This window comes from Vombatus ursinus, unplaced genomic scaffold (assembly GCF_900497805.2).
Source record: "Vombatus ursinus unplaced genomic scaffold, bare-nosed wombat genome assembly UNPS02004691.1, whole genome shotgun sequence".
NCBI classification, from domain to species: domain Eukaryota; kingdom Metazoa; phylum Chordata; class Mammalia; order Diprotodontia; family Vombatidae; genus Vombatus; species Vombatus ursinus.
In genome coordinates, this window is record NW_020944469.1 from 929,230 (window position 1) to 951,546 (window position 22,317).

Sequence of the window (22,317 nt, forward strand, 5' to 3'; positions counted from 1 at the left end):
CAATGCATAGAATCTCAGGTTTTTTCAATGTATTGATTGGTTTTGCTAATTTTTAAAAAAAATTTCTGTTATACAGGAGGGCTGTGAAGGACAGGGAGGGGAGGGATACAGGGGGAAATCTAGATGACATAAAAACCAAGGATATCAGTAAAATCTATGAAAAAAAAAACCAAGCCCTGCTACCAACGGCTTTACTAGCCTAGGGCAATTTACTTAGACATCTTTTACCCCAGTTTCCTCTTTATAAAAATAAAGATTAACAATTTACTTCTGCGGCATCTAGGGGCTGAATTATAATTAGGTAAAGATCAGAAACTGTTCTACAAAGAGCGGTTGTTAAAGGACAGCATGGCTCTTGTTCCTACATATGCTAAGGAGGGAACATGGCACTGAGGAAAGAAAACTTTCAAGGTTCAAGGTTCTGCATTCAAATCCCAGACATGTATTCCCTATATGACCTTGGGCAAGTCATAACCTTTCTGGTCCTCAGTTTCCCCTCTCTGTGAAATGAAGAGGTGGGATTCTGAGACCTGTGAAGCCTCTTCCACCTGTAGATCTTGGGTCCTATGATCTTACAGGATGGTAGGGACAGTCCTCTACTAAAGCCCTTACTGTGGTGAGCCGAGGGGATTAAGAGGAAGGCCAGTGGGGCACAAGCTCTGGGAGGGCCTTCCAGGCTGCAAAAGCCTGGCCCAGTGATGGTGTGGCCTAGTGTAGCTCAAGGGGACTCCTCACAACAAGGTTGGTTGGCTGAGAGTGAATTTTTTGGCCTGAGCAACTCATGAAGTTTTCCTATTAAAGCTGGAAAGGCTTGCCATCTACATTGGTAGAGGGGAGCACACGTAATGAGGAAACGAGGCATCCAGGAAGGTACTATATGTGGGATATACAGTAAACACTAAGATCCCCAGATTTTTTTTTTTTTTACTTTACCTGTTGCTTATCTATGGCTCTCTCATCCTGTCATCATGTATTCGGTTCTTATGGTTGATTTTTTAAAAATTCTAACCCCATTTTTAGTGGTTGGAAGCACTATAAGCCCAAAAGGGAGTTTAAAGTAGTGGAGTTTAAAAAGGGAGTTTAAAGTAGCAGGAATAAGCTGGATGAGACTCAGACAGAACGCACATATTTTCATTTGCTCTTCATTTGGATGCAACACGTGGCAGATTGATAGTTCGGTGAAGACTTTGCTGTATAGGCCTAGAGAATTTTTTCCCCCAACTAACCAGAATATGCAGAGTGGCACACGACATTTGATTTGTTCTGAAAACCATGCAGTCATCACAAAAGTCAACTCGATATGTATTGAACAAGACTCCCCTTCCCCTCCCCCAAACTAATCCTCCTTTGGTCTGTACTGGCTACAGCGTTCTGGCACGGCATACTGATTTCAAGGATCTATGTTGAGTAGGACCCCCTCCTTGCCCCTTCCCCTCAAGGCAGAACAACCTTGCTCTGTGTCAGCTACAGTGCGATCAGCTGGGTCTAGCAGGATCTCAGCTATACTGGTTGTGGGGCAAATAGGCAGATGAGGAATATCCGAAACCAATGGAAAGACTCCATGGTGCTTGCTGGAGAAACGGGGCTGTATGGCCTCCTGGTTTGGCCCGCATAACAGTCCTGAGCCCACTCTCATTTTGGGCTTCCTTTCCTAGCCCTCCCCTTCCCCCCCCCCCCCCCCCCCCCCCCCATCAGCCCACCTCCATTCCCAGTCCTTGTATACACCGGCAACTTCTTGGCTATGTCAAGGAGCATTTGCTTCTGAACCTCAGGCCTTTCTTCATTTTCATAGCGTTCCTTGTCTCCGTAGGACATGAAGAACTAAAAACAAAAAGAACACAAACAAACATGCACTTAGTTCAAGGTACAGAGAAAAGCCTTTGAAAATCTCATCCATAAGCAAACCCCAATTACCTGTCCCGGCTTCAAATCTGACTTGAGAGCTTTTTTATGTGCAATTAACAAGGAAATGGTTTCTGACCAATTATCCTGATTGCAGGATAAATGAGTCACTGATGGTTTTAAAAAAGAGATAAATAAAGGTTGTTCCAGGCTCATCCTGTTGGTGGATATCTTGCAAGTGAAGGCTGAAGCACAAAATAAGAATCGGTCAGTATGAAAGAAAAGGACCAAAGAGTTCAGATGCCATGTGCAAAGATAATTAAGTGCTGGGATGCGTCGTTCAGAAAGCAATAAACACCTCGAGTTGGGCAGAAAATGGTAACAGGCAGAACTGGGCTCCCCCCCCCCCCCCCCCCCGTTTCACTCTTAAACCTTTTTTTTTTCTTGTTTGTTTTTAATAAAGCTCTTTGTTCAGCCAACCATTAGCCTGGTGAAATTGGGTTACAAAGTCTATCACTTCAATGCCAGCCAGCTGGCTATGATCCAGAACCTTACTGATGGCTACTGTGCTTGGCTAGTGGCAAGTATGCCTCCTGGGGGATGCCTGGAAAACTCTTCATGAGGCTGGAGGGGGACTCCTCCACATGCCCTAATTTGGTGCAGCCTTATAAGAAACAAGCTCTTCTCAAGACTTTTGCAATCCTGGATTTCTGGTTTAGAGCCTGATACTGTATTTGTTTGTTTGTTTTTGTTTTGTTTTTTGCTAGGCAATGGGGTTAAGTGACTTGCCCAGGGTCACACAGCTAGTAAGTGTCAAGTGTCTGAGGCCACATTTGAACTCAGGTCCTGCTGATTCCAGGGCCAGTGCTCTATCCACTGTGCCACCTAGCTGCCTCTGTATGTTCTCAGTCTTAAAAGAACCCTGGCCCCAAATTTCATGAGAAATATACAATAGCAAGTGGTCACTAAATTCTGCTACTTGAGGGGGATGAAATCCTTGAAGGGGATGAAAAAAATCTTTGTTTGCCACGGGTGATACTGTTGCTCAAAAGGGATGCTGTTAAGAAATGTAAACTCCCCTTTGGGTTTACAGTTCTTCTAACCATTAAAAATGGTGTCAGAATGTTTTTTTAAGTCAACCATAAGAACTGAATACACAATGACAGGATGAGAGACACATAAGCAACAGGTCAAGTAAAAAAGATCTGGGGGCCTTAGTGTCTAACAAGCTCAGTATTAGTCAATGGTATCAGCTGTTCATCCAAAAATCTAGCTCAACCTGGACTGCACAACATCAGAATTTCGGAAATGTTGCTGTACTCGGTTCTGGTCGAGCTGCTGCTAGAATACTGTATTCCATTTTGAGCACCATATTTTATGAAAGACACTAGCAAACTGGATCAAAGCCAGGGGAGGGTGACCAGGATGGTGATGGGATTTGAAGTCAGGCCATAAAAAGACTGACTGTAGGAAATGGGAATGCTTAGCCTAGACTAGAAAAGACTTAAGAGGCCCGTGATGGCGACACTCAAATATTTGAAGGATGATCACACAGAAGAAGCATTAAGACTTGTTTTGCTTAATCCCACAGACAGGACTAGGAACAATGGGTGGACCACAGGTAAATCTTGACTACACATCAGAATAAAAGGGAAAAAAAAATCCTTCCTAATAATTAGAGCTGTCCAAAACTAGGATGTGCTGCATTGGAAGGTGATGAGATGCCTATCACTAGAAGTATGCAAAAAGAAAAAAAGCACTACATATCAAGAACCACATTTTTTTTTTCATTATAAAGAAGTTCCAGAAAAATGAAAAATAGTTGAAGTAGACAGAAAAAGTTGGCTGACCAAGCTGGTTTACTTTGTTGTCCTGGGAGAATGAAGGATAGAAATGGAAGAATGTAAAAATTAAGTAAGTTTCAAAGATCCCTCTTGCTCTTGGTAATCAAAGAAATCTAATCAAAAGTATAACTAAGGCATGAGAAGTCACTGCCTTCCCACAAGGCCATGCCAGAGGAGCATGGGGCTGGCCCCAACTCTGGGCAGCATGAGCATGCTGAATGTGATCTGCAGGTTTGGTGCTCTGGAAGACCGAGGTGGGACTCTTGCTTGTTTGGAAGAATGCTGGGCACTTCATGGGCATTGAGAATCACAGGGTAGGTTACTATTGGACTTCAAAAATCACTTAGTTCAGCCCTCACTTGACAGAAGAGGAAACTGAGGGCCAGGGGGAAAGGGAAGGGACTTGTCCAAGGGTGCAAAATGACAGAGGCTAAACAAGGCCAACAAAGTCAAAGGGAACCAAAATGAGAGAGAAGGTCTAGGTAGCACAGCCAAGACCAGGTGGCAGACAGTGAGTCAGTCAATGCATTTGGGGGCGAAAACCTTGGTACTGCACTGTTTGGTGCAGGAGGAATGAATGCTTCATTGCACTCAAAGAGTCCCCAAGGAGTTTTCATCCCCTCTTTACTAATCCAAACTAAGAAAGACACAGGACTTTAAGGGTAGATATCTTCGATGCTTCTTTCCATCCTGTTATCTGCTCTCCCGAGCACTTCAAATCTCTGCCAGACCATAAACTGCCCAGATGGTGTGAGGAGAGCAGAGATTAAGTCAGAAGTCTTCAGGGCCTCTTCTTTACACTTATTTGGGGGAGGAGACTGGGCGGGGAGGGGGGGGGGTGCACACACACGTGAATGTGCCTGCCATGGCCACACATTCTCCCAAAGGAGAGAGAAAAGGCTTCATCTTGGAAGCTGCTGATTGAAGTAGCTGTCTAGGGGCTCTCTGATGTGGCTTTTCTTGGGCCACAGATGGAACTTTCTTTGGCTACTGGAATCAGCAAGTTTTCGTGGACTTAGAGCTGAATGGTTTCAGCTGATTGGGTTCAACTGGATAGTTGAAAAGGCAGTGTGAAAAAAAAAAAAGAACAGACATACTCATACTAGAAAAGAATGCTACCCTGGGGGGTCTGAGGAGGTCTTTACTGGAGGATGTCCTCTTACTGCTAACACAGGCTTCCTTTTGCACACGTCCAAGCTCTCTTGGGCAATCTGCTTTGTCTGTCCACCTCTACTTGCCTTTGAAAGATTCTGGCACCCTTCTTGTTACATCCCAGAAAAAGAAAAGTCTTTTGCCATTCAACAAGCAGTCTATGCCTTAGCCACATCCCCCCTTGTTGCCCAGTGGTTTTTAGAGCTCTCCCCCAATCATCAACCCCTCCACCCCCCAAATCTGGAAACATCTACACTTAGGACCTTCTAAACTAGAAACTTCCCATTTCCTAGCTGGCTCTTCTGACCTCAGGAATGGGGGAACCAAAATACTTTCCTTATAAAATATGGTGGTTACCCTGACCCTAGAGATGCCCTGACACATAGAATGAAGATGAACTCCCAAATAAGTATGGGGAAGAGGTCCCTAGTCTACAAAGTCTCTATGTGAGTTTGGTATAAGAGGCACCAAGTCCTGGGAGGCGGCCTCTCACAAGGTCACCAGGCCCTCTTCTTGCCTCGGTGCCCAATGCCCCTGGGGGCAGCCCTGCTTATATCCCTCCCTGGGCTGCTCCAGAGAGATTGGTCCCAAGTTCAGAGGGATAGGCTGGCCTAGTTTGGAGGTGTCAGCCACTGCAAGAGAGAGAGAGAGAGAGACAGAGAAAGAGAGAGAGAGAGAGAGAGAGAGAGAGAGAGAGAGAGAGAGAGAGAGTGTGTGTGTGTGTGTGTGTGTGTGTGTGTGTGTGTGTGTGTGTGTATGTGTATGGACACTGTGGTATCCTTCCCTTGCTGCCTCTGCCATTCCCCTCGGGCTTCTTTGACTGTGTTAGCCACATGGCCTGCCCACGAACAATCCAAATAAAAGGGCATAGGGCTTCCAGCTCTGATCCACCTGGCTCATTCTTCTCCAAACCCCTGCAGTCCCAGTCTCTCACCTTCCCCCTCCACTTACCTTCTGGTGTGGCTGATGTGGGAGAGTGAAGATTGATTTCCAGTAGGTCCAGATGAAGAAAACGAAGAGGGCATGGTACACTGTGAGGTAGATGACTGAAATAAAAAAACACATCAATGCCCACTCTCTGGGCGTCTAGTTCTCATGGTTCCAAAAGGAATTTTGTTTAATCACAAGCTTTCTTTACTTTTTACCTTAAGAAAAACTGGCCCTTCCATTTCCAGGTCCAACAGTCACCCACACCCCACTAACTGGGTCACTCCTCTGTTGTGGGATTCTGCTCTCTTTACAATAGAATTCCCAAGATTTAAGGCTGCTCCAATCCCCTTATTTTAGAAGTGAGAAAATGGAGACTCAGTGGAAGGGAGATGATTGGCCCAAGGTCACTTGGACAGGTGGTAAACATTAGAGCCAGCATTTGAACCCACGTCCTTTGCTTGCAAATCCAATGTTTTTTCCACTACACAACAACGCCTTGACTTGATGTCAGTTCAATAGGGAGAGGTGGTCATCACCGTTCCCACACTAGCAACAGAAGCATGGCCACGCTTCCCCATGTCTGCAAACAGCAGCAGTCATTCTCTTCTCCACTGGAGACTTCACACTGTTGCCCAAGGGACAAATAACCTCATGTATGGCTCATCAGTTCACTTCTCCATTCCAATCTTCAAAGACTCCTACTGCCTACCCAATGACAGAAGAGTTCCTGATCCCTGCTGGACACTCTTCCAGCCCCAGGCAAAAGGCTTCTTCCTTTGCACAATGCCTAGACTACTCCTTTGTAAGGTCCTCACTCTCCTTGGTGCACACGCTATATTACCCTATTTTGGATTGCAGGTTCCTTGGAAGCTTGGTCTATGACATACATTTCTGGGCATGCCCAGTGGTGAGCCTGGGGTTTTACTACATACAGTAGGTGTTTAATAAATGTCTGTTGCATTGAATTTGTCTAAATCAAACAGAAGCACAAGAAGCCAACGACAAAGCCAGCATTTGAACTTGGGGTTTCCTGGTCATGTGCAATAAGGTCATGACCATGAGGTCAAGCGGCTGACTGGAGGGTTCCCACCCCTCCAGGGGCGCATAGCTTGCCCAAGGCTCCTTCTCAGCTGTGGCTGTTAAGCAGCCAGAGTCTCCCTGATGTTTGTCCATCCCTCTTTCTGGCTCTTTTTATGTAATACAGATACTGCTGCATGGTTAATTCTTTGGCATCTGGAATGGTACTGTATGTGGCAAAAGCCATGGAGAGTTTCTTTTTAAGTGAGATGCTCTGGTAGGGTTTCAGCTAGCTGGAGAAATCAAACAGCCACTACTCACAGACATCAGGAGAAAACAGGCCAGTATTCCCTTTGGGCAAGCAGACCCAGCAGAGCTTTTTGCTTCTGGGGTAGTGCTCCTCAACCATGGGACATCAGAAGATTGCCACATGAAAGCCAGAGAGAGCCCTTCCAAGTACTGCTTTTTTGCAGGCAGGGGAAAGGGGCAGGAAGTAGCCCCTACCTAGGAAATCTGACCAAGGACACTCCCTATACTAACACTCCCTTCCCCAAGCCCTAGGCTGAATTTTGTTACTCAGGTACCATGTGCACATGCCACGGTGGTACTAGTAACAACTTGAGGATTGGGGCTGAACTAAAGGCCTCTTCATAAGCACTTTGGGTCTAACAATTATGGGGGCTTGCTCTTTTTTTGAAATAATATTTTGTTTTTTTTCCAATCACATGTAAAAACAATTTTTTAATATTCATTTTCAAAAAATTTTTATTTCCAAATTCTCTCATTACCTCCTCTCTCCCATCATTGACAAGGCAAGCAATTTGACATAGGTTATACATGTGCAGCCATGCAAAACATATTTCCCTATTAGTCATGTTGTGAAAGAAAACACAGACCAAAAAAACCACAAAAAATAAAGTGAAAAATAGTATGCTTTGATCTGCATTCAGACATCATCAGTTCTTTCTCTGGAGGTGAATAGCTACCTCACACCTATCAGATCGGCTAGTATGACAGAAAAGGAAAATGACAAATGGTGGAGGGGAAGATTGGGACACAAATGCACTCTTAGTGGAGTTGTGAACTGATCCAACCATTCTGGAGAGCAATTTGGAACTATGCCCAAAGGGCTATAAATTCCTTTGGAATTGTCTTGGATCTTTGTATTGCTAAGAATAGCTAACTCATTCACGGTTGATTCTTGTACAATATTGCTATTACAGTGTACAATGTTCTCCAGGTTCTGCTCACTTCACTTTGTATCAGTTCATGTATATCTTTCCAGGTTTTTCTGAAAGCATCCTGCTCATCATTTCTTATAGCACAATATTATTCCATTACAATTGTATACCACAACTTGTTCAGCCATTCCCCAACTGATGGGCATCCACTCAATTTCCAATTCTTTGCCAACACAAAAAGACCTGCTATAAATATTTTTTTGGTACAAATAGGTCCTTTTCCTCTTTTAAAAAAGTTTCTTTGGGATACAGACCTAGTAGTGGCATTGCCGGGTCAAAGGGTATGCACAGATTTATAGCCCTTTGGGCATAGTTCCAATTACTCTCTAGAATGGTTGGATCAGTTCACAATTCCGCCAACAGTTCATTAGTGTTCCAATTTTCCCACATCTTTTCCAATGTTTGTCATTTTCCTTTTCTGTCATACTAGCCAATCTGATAGGTGTGAGGTAGTACCTCAGAGTTGTTTTAATTTGCATTTCTCTTATTAATAGTGATTCAGAGCATTTTATGACTATAGATAGCTTTGATTTCTTCATCTGAAAACTATCTGTTCGTATTCTTTGACCATTGATTAATTGGGAATGATTTGTATTCTTATAAATTTGACACAGTTCTCCATACATCTGAAAAATAAGGCCTTTATCAGAAACACTTAATGTAAAAAAATTTTTTCCTCTGCTTTCTGCTTTCCTTCTATTCTTGGCTGCATGGATTTTGCTTGTGCAAAAATTTTTAAATTTTAATGTAATCAAAATCATCTATTTTATAACTTGTCATGCTGTCTATCCCTTATTTGGTCATAAATTCTTCCTTTATCTATAGATCTGACAGGTAATCTCTTCCATGCTTTCCTAATTTGCTTACGGTATCACCCTTTATGTCTACATCATGTACTCATTTTGACCTTATCTTGGCATATGGATTGAGATGTTGGTCTTTACCTAGTTTCTGCCAAACTGTTTTTCAGTTTTCCTAGCAGTTTTTGTCAAATAGTGAATTCTTATCCCAAAAGCCTGGATCTTGGGTTTATCAAACCCTAGACTACTATGGTCATTTACTACTATGTACTGTGTTCATCGTACTGATTCACCACTCTATTTCTTAGCCATTACCAAATGATTTTGATGATTACTGCTTTATAATGTAGTTTGAGATCTGGTATCGCTAGTCCGCCTTCCTTCACATTTTGAAAAATTAATTCCCTTGATATTCTTGACCTTTTGTTCTTCCAGATGAATTTTCTCTAGCTCTATAAAATAACTTTCAGTAGCTTGATTGGTATGGCACTGAGTAAGTAAATTAATTTAGCTTTCATTTTTATTATACTCAGCCTACCCATCAGCAATTAATATTTTTCTAATTGTTCAGATCTGATTTCATTTCTGTGAAAAGTGTTTTGTAATTTTGTCCATGTAGTTCCTGGGTTCATCGTGGCAGGCAGACTCCCAAGTATTTTTATACTGTCTACAGTTATTTTAAATGGAATATCTCTTTCAATCTCTTTCTGCTGAACTTTGTGGGTGAAATGTTGATGATGGGGGCTTCCTCTTAAAAGATAGCTTTGCAATTTGGCAGAAACTAGGTATAGTTCAACATCTCAGTCTGTATACCAAGATAAGGTCAAAATGAGTACATTTAGACATAAAGAATGACACCATAAGCAAATTAGGGGAGCATGGAAGAGTCTACCTGTCAGATTGGTAGATAAGGGAAGAATTTATGACCAAACAAGAGATAGACAGTACAAGATATAAAATGGATGATTTTGATTACATTAAACGAAAAAGGTTTTGCACAACAAAACCAATGTAGCCAAGATTAGAAGGAAAGCAGGAAATTGGGGAAAATGTTTTTACAGCAAGTTTCTCTGATGAAGGCCTCATTTCTCAAATATGTAGAGAACTGAGTCAAATTTATAAGAATATAAGTCCTTCTCCAACTGATAAATGGTCAAAGAGTACGAACAGGCAGTTTTTAGATGAAGAAATCCAAGCTATCTATAGTCATATGAAAAAATGCTCTAAATCACTATTGATTAGAGAAATGTAAATTAAAACAACTCTGAGGTACTACCTCACACCTATCAGATCGGCTAGTATGACAGAAAAGGAAAATGACAAATGGTGGAGGGGAAGATTGGGACACAAATGCACTCTTACTGGAGTTGTGAACTGATCCAACCATTCTGAAGAGCAATTTGGAACTATGCCCAAAGGGCTATAAATTTGTGCATACCCTTTGATCCAGCAATTCTACTACTAATTCTATATTCCAAAGAGATCCAAAAAAAGGTGAAAAGGACTTATTTGTACAAAAAATATTTCTAGCAGCTCTTTTTGTGGTGGTAAGGAATTGGAAATTGAGGGAATCAATTGCGGAATGGCTGAACAAACTGTGGTATATGATTGAGATAGAACACTATTGTGCTACGAGAAATGATGAGCAGGATGTTTTCAGAAAAACTTGGAAAGACTTAATGAACTGACACAAAGTCAAGTGAGCAGAACCTGGAGAACACTGTACACAATAACAGCAATATTGTACAAGGATCAACTGTGAATGACTTAGTTATTCTCAGCAAAACAATGATCTAAGACAATTCTGAAGGACTCATAATGCGAAATGCTATCTACCTCCAGAGAAAGAACCAATGGAGTCTCAATGCAGATTGAAGCATATTTTTTTTATCTTCTTTATTTTCTTTCTGTTTTGTCTGTTTTCTTTCACAAAATGACTAATATGACAATGTGTTTTGTGTGACTGCACACGTGTAACCTATATCAAATTGCTTGCTGTCTCAGGGAGGGGAGAGGGAGAGAATTTGGAACTCAAAATTTTAAAAAAAGAATGTTAAAAATTGTTTTTACACGTAATTCAAAAAAGAAACTATTTAAAAAAAACATCTAAGAAACAATTAAGAGGTAGCTTTGGTCCTCATCATGGGCCTCGGGGGATATGAGATGGCAATGGGTGTGAGTGAGGTGCACGAGGGACACCTGGCTAGGCCATGTGGGCAGTAGCCCCCAACCATGAAGAACCAACAGACCCTTTCCTGGCTCCACTGAAGAGGGAGAAAGGTGGCCAGTAATGCAACTGCACTTGAGTCAGCTCTGTTCAGTTAGAGGTTCCATTCAAAGGTTGTTATTGTGGAAATTCTATTACAAGTCCCTCTGCTTTAAAAGCTATTGCTGGAAACTGTGTTTAGTTGAAAAAAGCAAGTGCTCACTATTTTCTGTAGCACCTTTTGTATAAATCGATGCCTAAAAGCTTTGGAAGGGGGTTGGGGGGCCCAAACATGCTTTGTAATCACCCTTTCCCATCTGAATAGGCAGAGCAGCTGCAGTTTCAGCAAATGGGAGACAAACTCGGAGCACACTTGGCCCCCAAACTTTTGAGCACAGAATGGTCCCAAGGTTGATTTGCTCATCCACCGGGAGACAATTTATGTGCCCTGCAAGCATTACTTCCTCTTGAGGCAACCCTCTGTGACCTCCTCTTTTGTGAAGGTCTGCCTGACCTCCACTTTCTATGAGTACACTTTCCATTTCCCTAAGAGCTGCTTTTTTCCCTCCCCTTCCCTTAGCTGGCTGGCTCCTGAAAGGAAAATGGAGACCGCCTCCTGCCAAAGGTGGCTCCCTCTGGGCAGGAGAGGAGAGCTGACATATTGGGTCAGCCCTGTGAGTCATGCACCCGGAGTGGGGAGCTTGTATATCCTGACATTTACCTCAAATGTTAGGTACATACCTCTAAATAACCGAGTCGGTCTCCAGAAGCCATTATGTGGGTTGTGCAAATTTACACACATCCTTTTAAAACTCCTTATTCCTTCAGCATGTAGCACCCCTTGGGGTAATGAGTTCCACAGGTCTGCGGCTTGCTGGGTAATGCGGGCACTTACTATTTATTCTTTAGCCTAAACTTTTTCCTTTCAAGCAGGCACTGAGCAGTGTCCTCCTGGTCCTAACATAATGTTTGGTGAGCTAAAGAAGCTCTTCTGTTCCATTTGGAAGCTTATAGTCTTTAGACAAGTTCCTACCCCGGCCTATCCCCATGATCTTCATCTCTCCTTTCTCAAGTTCTTAGGTGGGGAGGACAGCACTAGACACACTCCAAAATTCATAGCTAGGGGCAACTAGGTGGCATTGCAGAGGCTAGAGCACTGGGCCTGGAGTCAGGAAGCCCTGAGTTCAAATCCAGCCTTAGACACTTACTAGTTGTGTGATTGTGGGCAAGTCACTTCACCTCTGTTTGCCTCAGTTTCCTCCTGTAAAATGGGGATAGTAATAGCACCTACCTCTTAGGGTTGTTATGAGAATCAAATGAGATAATTGTAAGGCTTTTAGCACAGTGCCTGGCACGTAGCAAGAGCTATAAAAATGTTAGCTATTGTCACTATTATTGTTGTTAAAATCTTAAAAAGGAGGGGCAGCTAGGTGGCGCAGCGGATAGAGCTCTGGCCTTGAAGTTAGGAGGACCTGAGTTCAAATCCGATCTCAGACACATGACACTTACTAGCTGTGTGACTCTGGGCAAGTCACTTAAACCCCATTGCCTCACCAAAAAAACAAAAAACAAAAAACAAAACCCAAAAAAACCAACTTAGAAAGGAGTCAGCAATGAAACCCATGGCCTCAGATCTCTGGACACAAATGACACAAGAGTCTCAGACAAAAGTCTGAGAACGAGCCAGGTGAACTAGAGGTCCAAAGGAGAGAAAGACTGGTAAAGAACATCTGCATGGAGAGCCACAAGAGGCAGAAGCAGGGGTATACTACAGGCATGCAGGACAAAGGAAAGAATAGATGAATAGTTGTCTGGACAGTGGCAAAATTCCATCAGCTAGTAATTTCTTGACTCTCTTTAAATGACAAAGAGAACCAATAAGCAAGAGCTGGTTACTGAGGGGAAATGATAGGCAGTTTGAGGGGAAGTGACTACTTCATCTTCCAATTCACGTTAGGGAAGAGGAGGAATTCCAAGAATACTCTGCCATATGGCATAGACCCCAGATTGGGGGAGAACAGATTTCAGAGAGTTCAGAGAAAAGATAGGTTTGGATGAAAATCTTTACAGGCTAAGTCAGTCAATGACCCACAAGGCACCTCACTGGAGAACGCCAACCATTAGTGATTATGATTTCGGTTTGTCTATTTAGCTAGTTCCAAATCCGCCCCTATGTGTCTCCATAATTTCTACCTGAATATCTAAGAAAGTTTCTAATGTTTTTCTGAAGTCTAAGTAAACTATATCTATTGTATTTCCCTCATTTGTTAACTGTTAAAGAAGGAAACTAGATTAGTTTGACATGACCTGTCCTTGATGAAACTAGACGAGATCTTTGGGATTAGCACTTTCTTTTTCTTTCGTTTTGCTTTTTTTTTTTTTTTGGTGAGGCAATAGGGGTTAGGTGACTTGCCCAGGATCACACAGCTAGTGTCAAGTGTCTGAGGCCAGATTTGAATTCAGGTCCTCTTGACTCCAAGGCCGGAGCTCTATCCACTGAGCCATCTAGCTGCTCCAATCACTTCCTTTTTCACTAACCATTTCTTTCATAAGACATTCCAGAATCTTGCCAGGGCTCAAAGTGAAGCTCCTTTGCCTAGAGCTTGCAAATTACATTCTCTTGTCAAGATTCTCCTATGGTAGCTCTCCTGTTCTCCAAGATCTTTTGAAGATCATGGCGAGTGGCTCAGCAAGCCCACGTTGACAGCTTAGTTAGTACCTGAGAAGGTAGTCTGCCAGGGGTTGGGTGAATTAAACTCCTCGAGGGCAGCAAGGCGATCTCCTACAATGTCCTTATTTATCCTATCACTCCTACATCCTATAACTCCCTATTAGCCATTAACGGTTCAGTGCTTTCCAATCCAAAGACCATTTTCTTTGGCAGAGAAAAAACAAAACAAAGTAAGGACTGAGCAGCTCTGGCTTTCCTCATTCAGTTGCATCCACATTAGGCCCTAGACAACTCCCTTCTTGCTCCCTCCTTAGAATCGTTTCTTTGTGTCTTAAGAATCTCATTCTTGAGAACTGTCCCATTCCTCGTGGGCTAACCTCCCTTCAAGAATTTTAATCCATGGGAATCCTTCTATCTATCCTTTCTCTGAACCCTGTGAAATATGCTCTTCTGAATTCTAGGTGTTTGGCAGACAATTCCCAGTTTTCCTTTCCTTCCATGGCACAAATTCTAAGATGGAGAATCACTTCTCCTCAATGTTGCCATCATCTTCATCCCAGCCACCAGTTCCTTCTTTTTGGGGAGAATCAGATCCAGAATGGAACTTCCTCTATTTTTCAAAAGATGAAATTACTAAAGCATAAAACGATTAACTGCTTCACTTTGGGCAAAAGTAGAGAGCTCCAGCAGATGTTTGGAGAAATTGAGTCTTCCATCACTATTATATCTCGTCTTCCCAAATCCCTTATCTATTTCCTCTTTTTGTCAGGGTAGTGTATAGCAGAGGTCACACTCCAGTCTGCTGGCCACTTGCGGCCAGCAGAACTCCCAGCATGGCCAGGGGAAATGTTTAACAAAATAAATAAAAATACAATACAACATAAATAATGTTCATTTGTGGTCTTTTAAATTAATTTGTGGACTGGGATCTCACACCACTGGTCTAAAGTATACTCCAAGGCCAATATAGTAAAAGAATGATTCTTTCTGCCATAGCGCTTGCCACCAGACTTCTCTCCTATAGTTCTTGGAATTTCTCACATGAGTATAGCTTCTTAAAATGTAATGCTACTCTGGCTCCCATCCCTTTGATGGATCCTGTTTCTTTTTAACCATTTTCTACATTTAAAGTTTCGCTTTTTGCTCTGACATTGCATTCATGTCTCAATGTCCCTTCCCTTATCCCAAGACTTTCCTTGCAACAAGCACTAGAATCAACCAACCAATGGGGTCTGTCAGATTATATAACATTCCACACCCATGGTCTCCCACCTCTTCACGAAGGGAGGGAAGAGATACATTTCCCACATCTTTTCTATATCTTGGTTGTTGTTGGTTTTTTTTTTTAAGGCAATTGGGGTTAAGTGACTTGCCCAGGGTCACACAGCTAGTAAGTATCAAGTGTTTGGTCTGAGGCTGGATTTGAACTCAGGTCCCCCTGACTTCAGGGCCAATGCTCTATCTACTGCGCCACCTACCTGCCCCCCCTCCTTTTTTTTTTAAAGCTACCCTTTCAAAGGCATTTTCCACTCTTGGGTCCCATCCTGTGCCATCTTAAGTCTCAAGGATGTCAATCAGGTCCAATTTGCCTTCCTGCTTTAAGAACTCTTGTTCATCTTGCTCCTGCTGATATTTTACAAATTTGTGGACACTGGTTCTTTCTTTGGCATTTAATCTCCTATCTACATCTGAGTGCTTCAACTGCCCTTCTTCTTATATTGCAGTGATTCTCTGTGGCCTTTGGCTTGGGTGGAAATGGATCAGAGAGAACTGCCATCTGCCTACCAGAGTTCTCGCTAGGCACACAGTAGGTGTGCTCACGGAAGCCTCACTGAGAAATAGCATTGCGTAGGAGAATGAACAGTATGAGTTGAAAGAACGAGGCTTTATTCCTATTTTGTTCATATCTATGTGACCTTTAAAAAGTTAATTAACCTGTCTGTGTTTCATGTTCCTCATCTTCAAACAGAAGCCAGGAGTTTGTTTGATTTTCCCCTCTGTACTCTTTCTGGGAGCTGAGCTTATTGGCAATAAGGTGTCATAAGAGGTTGTCTGGTGCCATTGCTCAGGCCTCCCCCATAATTGCGGGGTGCACGTCACACATTCGGTTGTCCCTAGATTGTGGACACAAAGGGCCAGAGAGATGATTGCTTTGGTCCTGGAGTCCCAGGGGTATGTTTGCTTCTTCTCACCCTATAAATGAACAGAAGGCTGCCTGCTCTCCATTGGCTTGGGATATCCTGTGCTTAGACCTTGTATTGTAGGCTCTGGCAGGAACATGACGAGGGCCATGCTGAGAGAATGTGGTGGCATCATCATGGCGAGAGAGCACAGTCAGAATAATAATAGCTGACATTTACATAAAGCTCACTTATAAAGTACTTCACTGAGTCATATTATTTGTTCCCCATCATCACAGGATCATGGAGATAAAGCTGGAAGGAACATTAAAGACTCTGTCTGATCCAACTCCCTCATTTTACAGAGGAGGAAACTGAGGCCACCGGAAAGGATGAGTCAAGGCCACCCAAGGAGCAAGCATCAGAGGAGGGATTTGAACCCAGGTCTTCTGACTCCAAAGCTGGTGCTCTTTCCAGACACTGCTCAATCCCCACTTTACATATGAGGAAAACTGAGGCTCAGGGTTAAATGACTTGTCCAGGGTCACATTGCTAATTAAGTGTCAACCCTGGAACTTAAACCCAGGTCTTTTGATTCTAATTTCAACATGTTTTATTCTATACCACAGCTGCCCTCCCCCCCCCAAGGAAAATTATACTTTCCATTTCTCTAACATGTCAAGGTTTACAAAGAACTTTTCCCACAGCAACCCTGCATGGGAGGTGGTGCAAATATTGTTATACCTATTTCACAAAGGAAGAAACTGAGGTTCACAGCCTTGAAGTGAGGTGTCCATTCTTTTTTTTTTCTTTTTGGTGTGGGGTTAAGTGACTTGCCCAGGGTCACACAGTTAGTAAATGTCCAGTGTCTGGTCTGAGAGGGGATTTGAACTCAGGTCCTTCTGACTCCAGGGCCGGTGCTCTATCCATTGTGCCACCAAACTGCCCCTAAGCGTCCGTTCTTACAATGAGCCCTGGCCCTCCCATTAGGGCCTTGAAGTAGCCATCTCACAGGTTCTAGATGACCCTCTTCCCCCTCCAGTTCCAGGATGATTAGGACTGTTGTGGCCTAATCCCCTAATCCTTGAGCTACCAGAGGCATGTATTCAAAGGGTGAACGGGAGGGCACAAGGGTCCTAGCCTGACAAAGGAGGAGAGGATAAACAGGCCCCATAATTGGTATTCTGACTCCTGACTTAATCCCTCCCTCTGGTGCAAAATGACATTCTCTGTGTGGTGCATTTTCATCCTACTCTAGGTCTCTGGTGAAAGCTAGTGAATTTGGAGCCTAAGAGGTGGCTCGAGTGCCCAGTGTACTGGGCTGTGAGGCAGAGGGCCTGGGTTTTAATCCCGGGGCATGGTAAGGCCACAGAGATGACCTCTTTGGATCTCAGTTAACCTATGGATAAATTGGGGCTGTGTCCATGTGACAGCCACCTCACAGGGAGTAGAGTCATTAGGGTATAGAAATGCTTCACAATCCTCAGAAGAAAGGCATTACAGGGACATTCTGCTCATTAGAGAAAACGAGAATTAACATAGCACCCGAGATGGGAAATGAACAGAGAAAATAATGAATGCTTTTTTAAAGGCAGGCTGCATGGCTGTGACTTTCTTGAGCTTTGGGGATTGAGGAAAAGGTTATATGCTTCGAGACCTTTCGCTTGCTTTCCCTGTGAAAGTCATGTGTTTTTTTGTTTTTTTTTTCTATGCTAAGCAAGGTTCCCATCGACAATAACATACATACAAAATTTGTATTCTGAGAAAGCAAAGAAGTCACTGGTTCAGAGGATTGGTCAGGACTCCCATATGCAGTGGAAACCCCCACCCCACAAAATTTAGAGTCAGAGGACTTGTGTTCGAATCCCAGCCCTGCCAATTACTGCCTGTGTGACTTTGGGCAAGTCGCTTAACCTCTCTGGGCCTCAGTTTCCTCATCTGTATAATGGATTAGACGACCTCTATAGTCCTTTCTGGCTATGATCCTCTGACCTCAAGAAGTCATCAAGCCCACTGTTCTGTCTCCAGACAAGAGTTGGGCCTAAACATTGCTGACTGACAGACGTTGAACACTTCTTTGGGAGGAAATGTACAGCTTCCCTTGGTAAACTGTTCTGGTATCAGGAAATCCTTTGTGTTGGAGGAACAATGGATGAGAATGGAAAGAGAGCTGGATTTGGCATCAGAGGATCTGGGTTCAAACCTCAGCTCGTTGCTTACCGTCTAAGTTACCTTGGATGAGTGACTTCTATTCTCCAGGCCTTGGTTCTCTCCTCTATATAACGAGGGGGTTAGATTGGATGATCGAGCTCTAGAGCCCATAATCCTATGCCTAATCTACATCCCTCCTGCTGAGATCAGAAAATCATTTCAGTTTAGGAAATTTCCTCTTTGAGAATTCTAGCTTTAGCAAAAGCAAGGAAATAAGGAGCCAGTGGGAGAAAAAGTAACAAGAGTTTGGTGAGGGGCTCCAATTCCAGTGGCCAGACCCAGGGAGCTGGCCAGTAGGAAAGAACCTGGCAGGTAGGACTTCTTTGGAAGGATCCAGGCTCCAAGGCGGGCCCATCATGCACTGTGATGGCTCAGCTGGACTTATCCTTGGGCCCATGAGAAAAGATCATTCGTGGGGTTGCTGCTGCTAACAAAGGGCTTATTATGGAGAGCTTCACCTACATTATTTCATCTGATCCTCCCATAACCCTGTGAAATGACAATAATAATCATAGTAGAAACAACAGCTCCCATTTATATGGAGCTGTTGGGTTTCCAAAGCGCTTTACACACATATTCCCTTTGAGTTAGGGAGGGCAAATATCATCGCAGATGAGCAAACTGAGTTTGACAGGTTTGTGTGACTTGTTCAGCTGGGAACGAGGCAGAGGCGAGACCCGGACATCTGCCCCCAAGCTCACTCTCCCTCGCCACATGCTCCAGGTCTCAGATTAGGGAGTCCATGTAATAACACCCACAAATGGCATTTGTGCAGAGCTTTGAGGTTACACACGTGATCTCCCTGGAGTTTTGCAGCAACGCTGGGTACTACAGGGATCTTTATCCCCATTTTATAGATGAGGACAGACAGAGGCTAAGTGACTTGCCCAGAGTCACACAGTAAGGAAATGTTAGAGTCAGGCTTTGAACTGACCGCCAAATCTGGTACTCAAGTCACTATACTACTAATTATACTCTGGATCTCAGTTTCTGCATCTGGAAAATGAGGCAATTACATTGGATGACTCCTACTATTTATTTGAAGAAGCTGTTTGTCTGTCATGGTTGGAGAAAAGCTGGAAAAGACTGAGGGAGAAGATTGGGAAAACTTTCTTGAAGGAACTATTATGATCTTTAACTTGCAAAACGGATGAAGGGAATTCTTTTAAAGAGATTTTCTTTGTTATTCGGAATGAATTGAGTGGTATGGGACTGTGCTCTTAGAAGTGAAGGCATTGGCACAGCTAAAATATCGTAAATCATTATCTATGTCTTTGTTTTATTCATAGTTTCATCGTTGATATAGTATGTATTCAGTAACTTTAATATTTATCTAATCGTAGCAGATCAAGGGATTTAATAGAGTCTTAAGTAATACAGAGTAACTAGGTTTCTACAGTTTATTAAATAAATAATATTCTATGAACTAGTGGGGGCTCTAAGCTTAATTGGTTAATTGAAAGAGATGTTGACATTTTATTTTATTAATGAGGAAATATACAATATAAATGTTAATTAATGAGGAAATATACAAATGAATGAGAAAATATACAAATGGGCTGCACCCTGGAGCTCAGAATGATAAAATTAAATATGGGAATGAGTCAAATCTGAGGCGCTAAAGCTAGGCTTTTATGATAAACACCTGACATATACTGGATTCTGCCCCTAGGCTTGGTCAACTGCCTAAGAGAATAAACAGGAGGCAAGAGACCGGAAGCTCAGAAGCTCCCCAGGAGATGACTTGCTCTAAGACAATAGGCAAGTGGCTTTACCTCTCTCTGGCTTGCTCATCTGAAAATGGGAGTGATCAAAGGCTGGGGTGTTGATTCACCCAGGAAAGTGATTTATGACAATTAATGATTAACTAGGAAGTGATTCTCAAACACAGGGGGGCTACATAAAGGCATATGGCTTAGCGGTAACATAGTGTGAGGATCCCTAAGACATGTTTTTAGAAATGGAAAACTCTGATGTTCTCATCAGAGGGACAGCAGGATTTTCATCCTGCCTGCCAGTCATGGGGAGGTAGAGGAAGGGGGATGATCTGGCATTCAGAACAAGTAGCCTCCTGGGAGGAGGTACTTGCTTTGTGCCTGGGGGTACTGGTGAGCTATTTAGAACAGCCGCTGGTGCCCAGAGGGAAAGATGGGAGTCTGGCTTATCAGGTGGACATCTTGGTGCCACCCTCTGGTGACTTCTTGGCAGTTGTCCATCTGGCACAAAGGGGGCTGCTTCATGACCTCTAGAGCTACCCCCTCCCCACTCGAAGGTTTTTTTCTCAGGCAGGGTCCTTGCCACTAATAATCTCAAACTTTTCTTAGTTACTCAGGTATATCATGGATAAGTTGTTCAATTTATAGGATGATTAATAGGCAATTCATTCTTACATGGAAAGAGAAAGCACATGTGGTCTGACCAAAGGAGTTTACAGAATCTTCTTACCTTTTTCTACTGTGTTGGCCACAGTCACTGTGAAAAGAAAGAGGAAAAAAATGAGTGTTATTTAAATAGCTCTTATCCAAATGCCCATGTCATTAGTCTTCTCTTTAAGGGAGAACTGGGAACCTGCCAGCCTGCTTGAATGAGGCAGGGTAAGGATCATCCACCCATAATCTTCCCTCTCATGATTGAGGAATCCTCATTCATTCGTTCATTCATTCAACCAGCTAACCAATCCTGGTATTCCATGCTTCAAACAAGCAAAAGAGGTAGTTACATGAAAATCTGAACCGAAAGGGGGCATTGACTTGAGTCTTTCAAGGATCTGTGATTTCCCTGGCATGGGAACACCTTCCATTGATGGAGATCAAACATGAGGCCTGCAGGCCACAAGCAACACCTGGAGTAGAGTATGGCAAAACAGATTAAAGTGTAACTGAGAAAGGCTTAACAAAATAAAAATACAGTAGAATATAGATAATGTTAATATGTGATTTTCTAAGTGAGTATGCAGCCACTAGGGATTTTTATGTAGTGGCCTCATTTCTATTTGAGTTGACATCACTGCTTTAATGGATTGATGCGGGAGATGCTATGGGAAAAACTCATCCTCCTGTGGCCAAGTCACTGGAGCTGAGTCTCTGCCAACTGAGCTTCGCTAGGCCTATGATGCTAGATCCTCTCTGTCATGGGGTTCCTGGAGGGCCCAGAAGCTGTCTGGGGCCAGCTGCACCCACCAGAGCTTGTGTTCTACTGGTATCGATGTGGAGAACCCAGGGCTGCCTGGAGGGACCAGGAGGCACTGGGGGAGGATTCCTCGAGGCTACCAGGCCAGTTCACGTGTGCTTATTCACATTCCTGAACACTTCATTGCTGGGTTCCTTTAAATAGCAAGCTAGCTGGCTCCCTGGTATACCTGAAGTCTAAATCAATTTACTGAACAACTTTTCAAGAATCTATTTTATCATGGCAAGTGAAGCACACCTGTTTTAGTTCCTCACTGCCTCAGTGCTCTGTGCTAGACTATGTGCTGAGGGGCAGCCTGGTGCCCTGGACAGAGACCTGGTCTTGGAATTAGCAAGAGCTGGGTATAAGTTCCACACTGACACATCTTGACTCTCTAACACTAGCAACCACCTTAAGCTTTTAGTGCTCCAGGTGGCTCTCATCAGCCCATGGACTGGTAAATCTAGAGCCAAGAGACCTCATAGCCCCCCCCACCCCAACCTTATTTTACAAAGGAGGAAACTGAGGCCCAGGGCGGTAACAGTCAAAGGTGGGACTTGCTATAAGGCTACAAGTTACACAGGAATCATTGATGGGATGGAAGAGGGAGAGGGACTTTCTACCCCTACAGATTGGGACCCAAAACTGGACTACATGGTGAGAAGTAATCTTAACTGTGACCTGATAAATCAGGATTTTTTCCCCCCTAAACAACGGCCAACATTTATGGGTACTAATAACAGCAATAAACTTCAAACAGGGAAGGGGACAGTATTCTAGGGCAGGGGTGGGGAACCTGCAACCTCGAGGCCACATGTGGCCTTGAGGACACAGGTTCCCCACCCCTAGACTAGGGGTTTCTCCTGAAGCAAGTTGCCCAGCTTCCCCCTCCCCTCATATTCAGGTCTTTTTCTTTTTTGAAAAGGCCCCACAAGACTTACCAACCAACCCCCATGGCCAGCCCTGGTAATGCCCAACTTGGCAGACCTTGGTTAAAACTGTCCTGCCTGTCTTTGCCCTCCTGCACTTCCTGCTCCTACTCGAAAGTAATTACAGCTGGCTCTCCCAATGGGAAGGAGCAAGCTTTCCAGATAATGTCTTCTCTCTTTTTCAAA

At 43.4% G+C, this 22,317-nt stretch overlaps 1 protein-coding gene across 4 annotated transcripts in view; it reads right to left on the reverse strand.

Moving 5' to 3' along the window:
* ZDHHC15 (zinc finger DHHC-type containing 15) overlaps window positions 1–22,317 on the reverse strand; it is a 75,256-nt gene that overhangs the window by 43,088 nt on the left and 9,851 nt on the right. For all 4 annotated transcript variants that reach the window (XM_027839943.1, XM_027839935.1, XM_027839926.1 and 1 more), the window contains exons 2-4: window positions 20,480–20,506; window positions 5,790–5,884; window positions 1,701–1,821 (exon numbers count right to left, since the gene is read on the reverse strand). In XM_027839943.1, coding sequence (XP_027695744.1) covers window positions 1,701–1,821; window positions 5,790–5,884; window positions 20,480–20,506 — 243 coding nt within the window. The remainder of the gene's footprint in view (window positions 1–1,700; window positions 1,822–5,789; window positions 5,885–20,479; window positions 20,507–22,317) is intronic.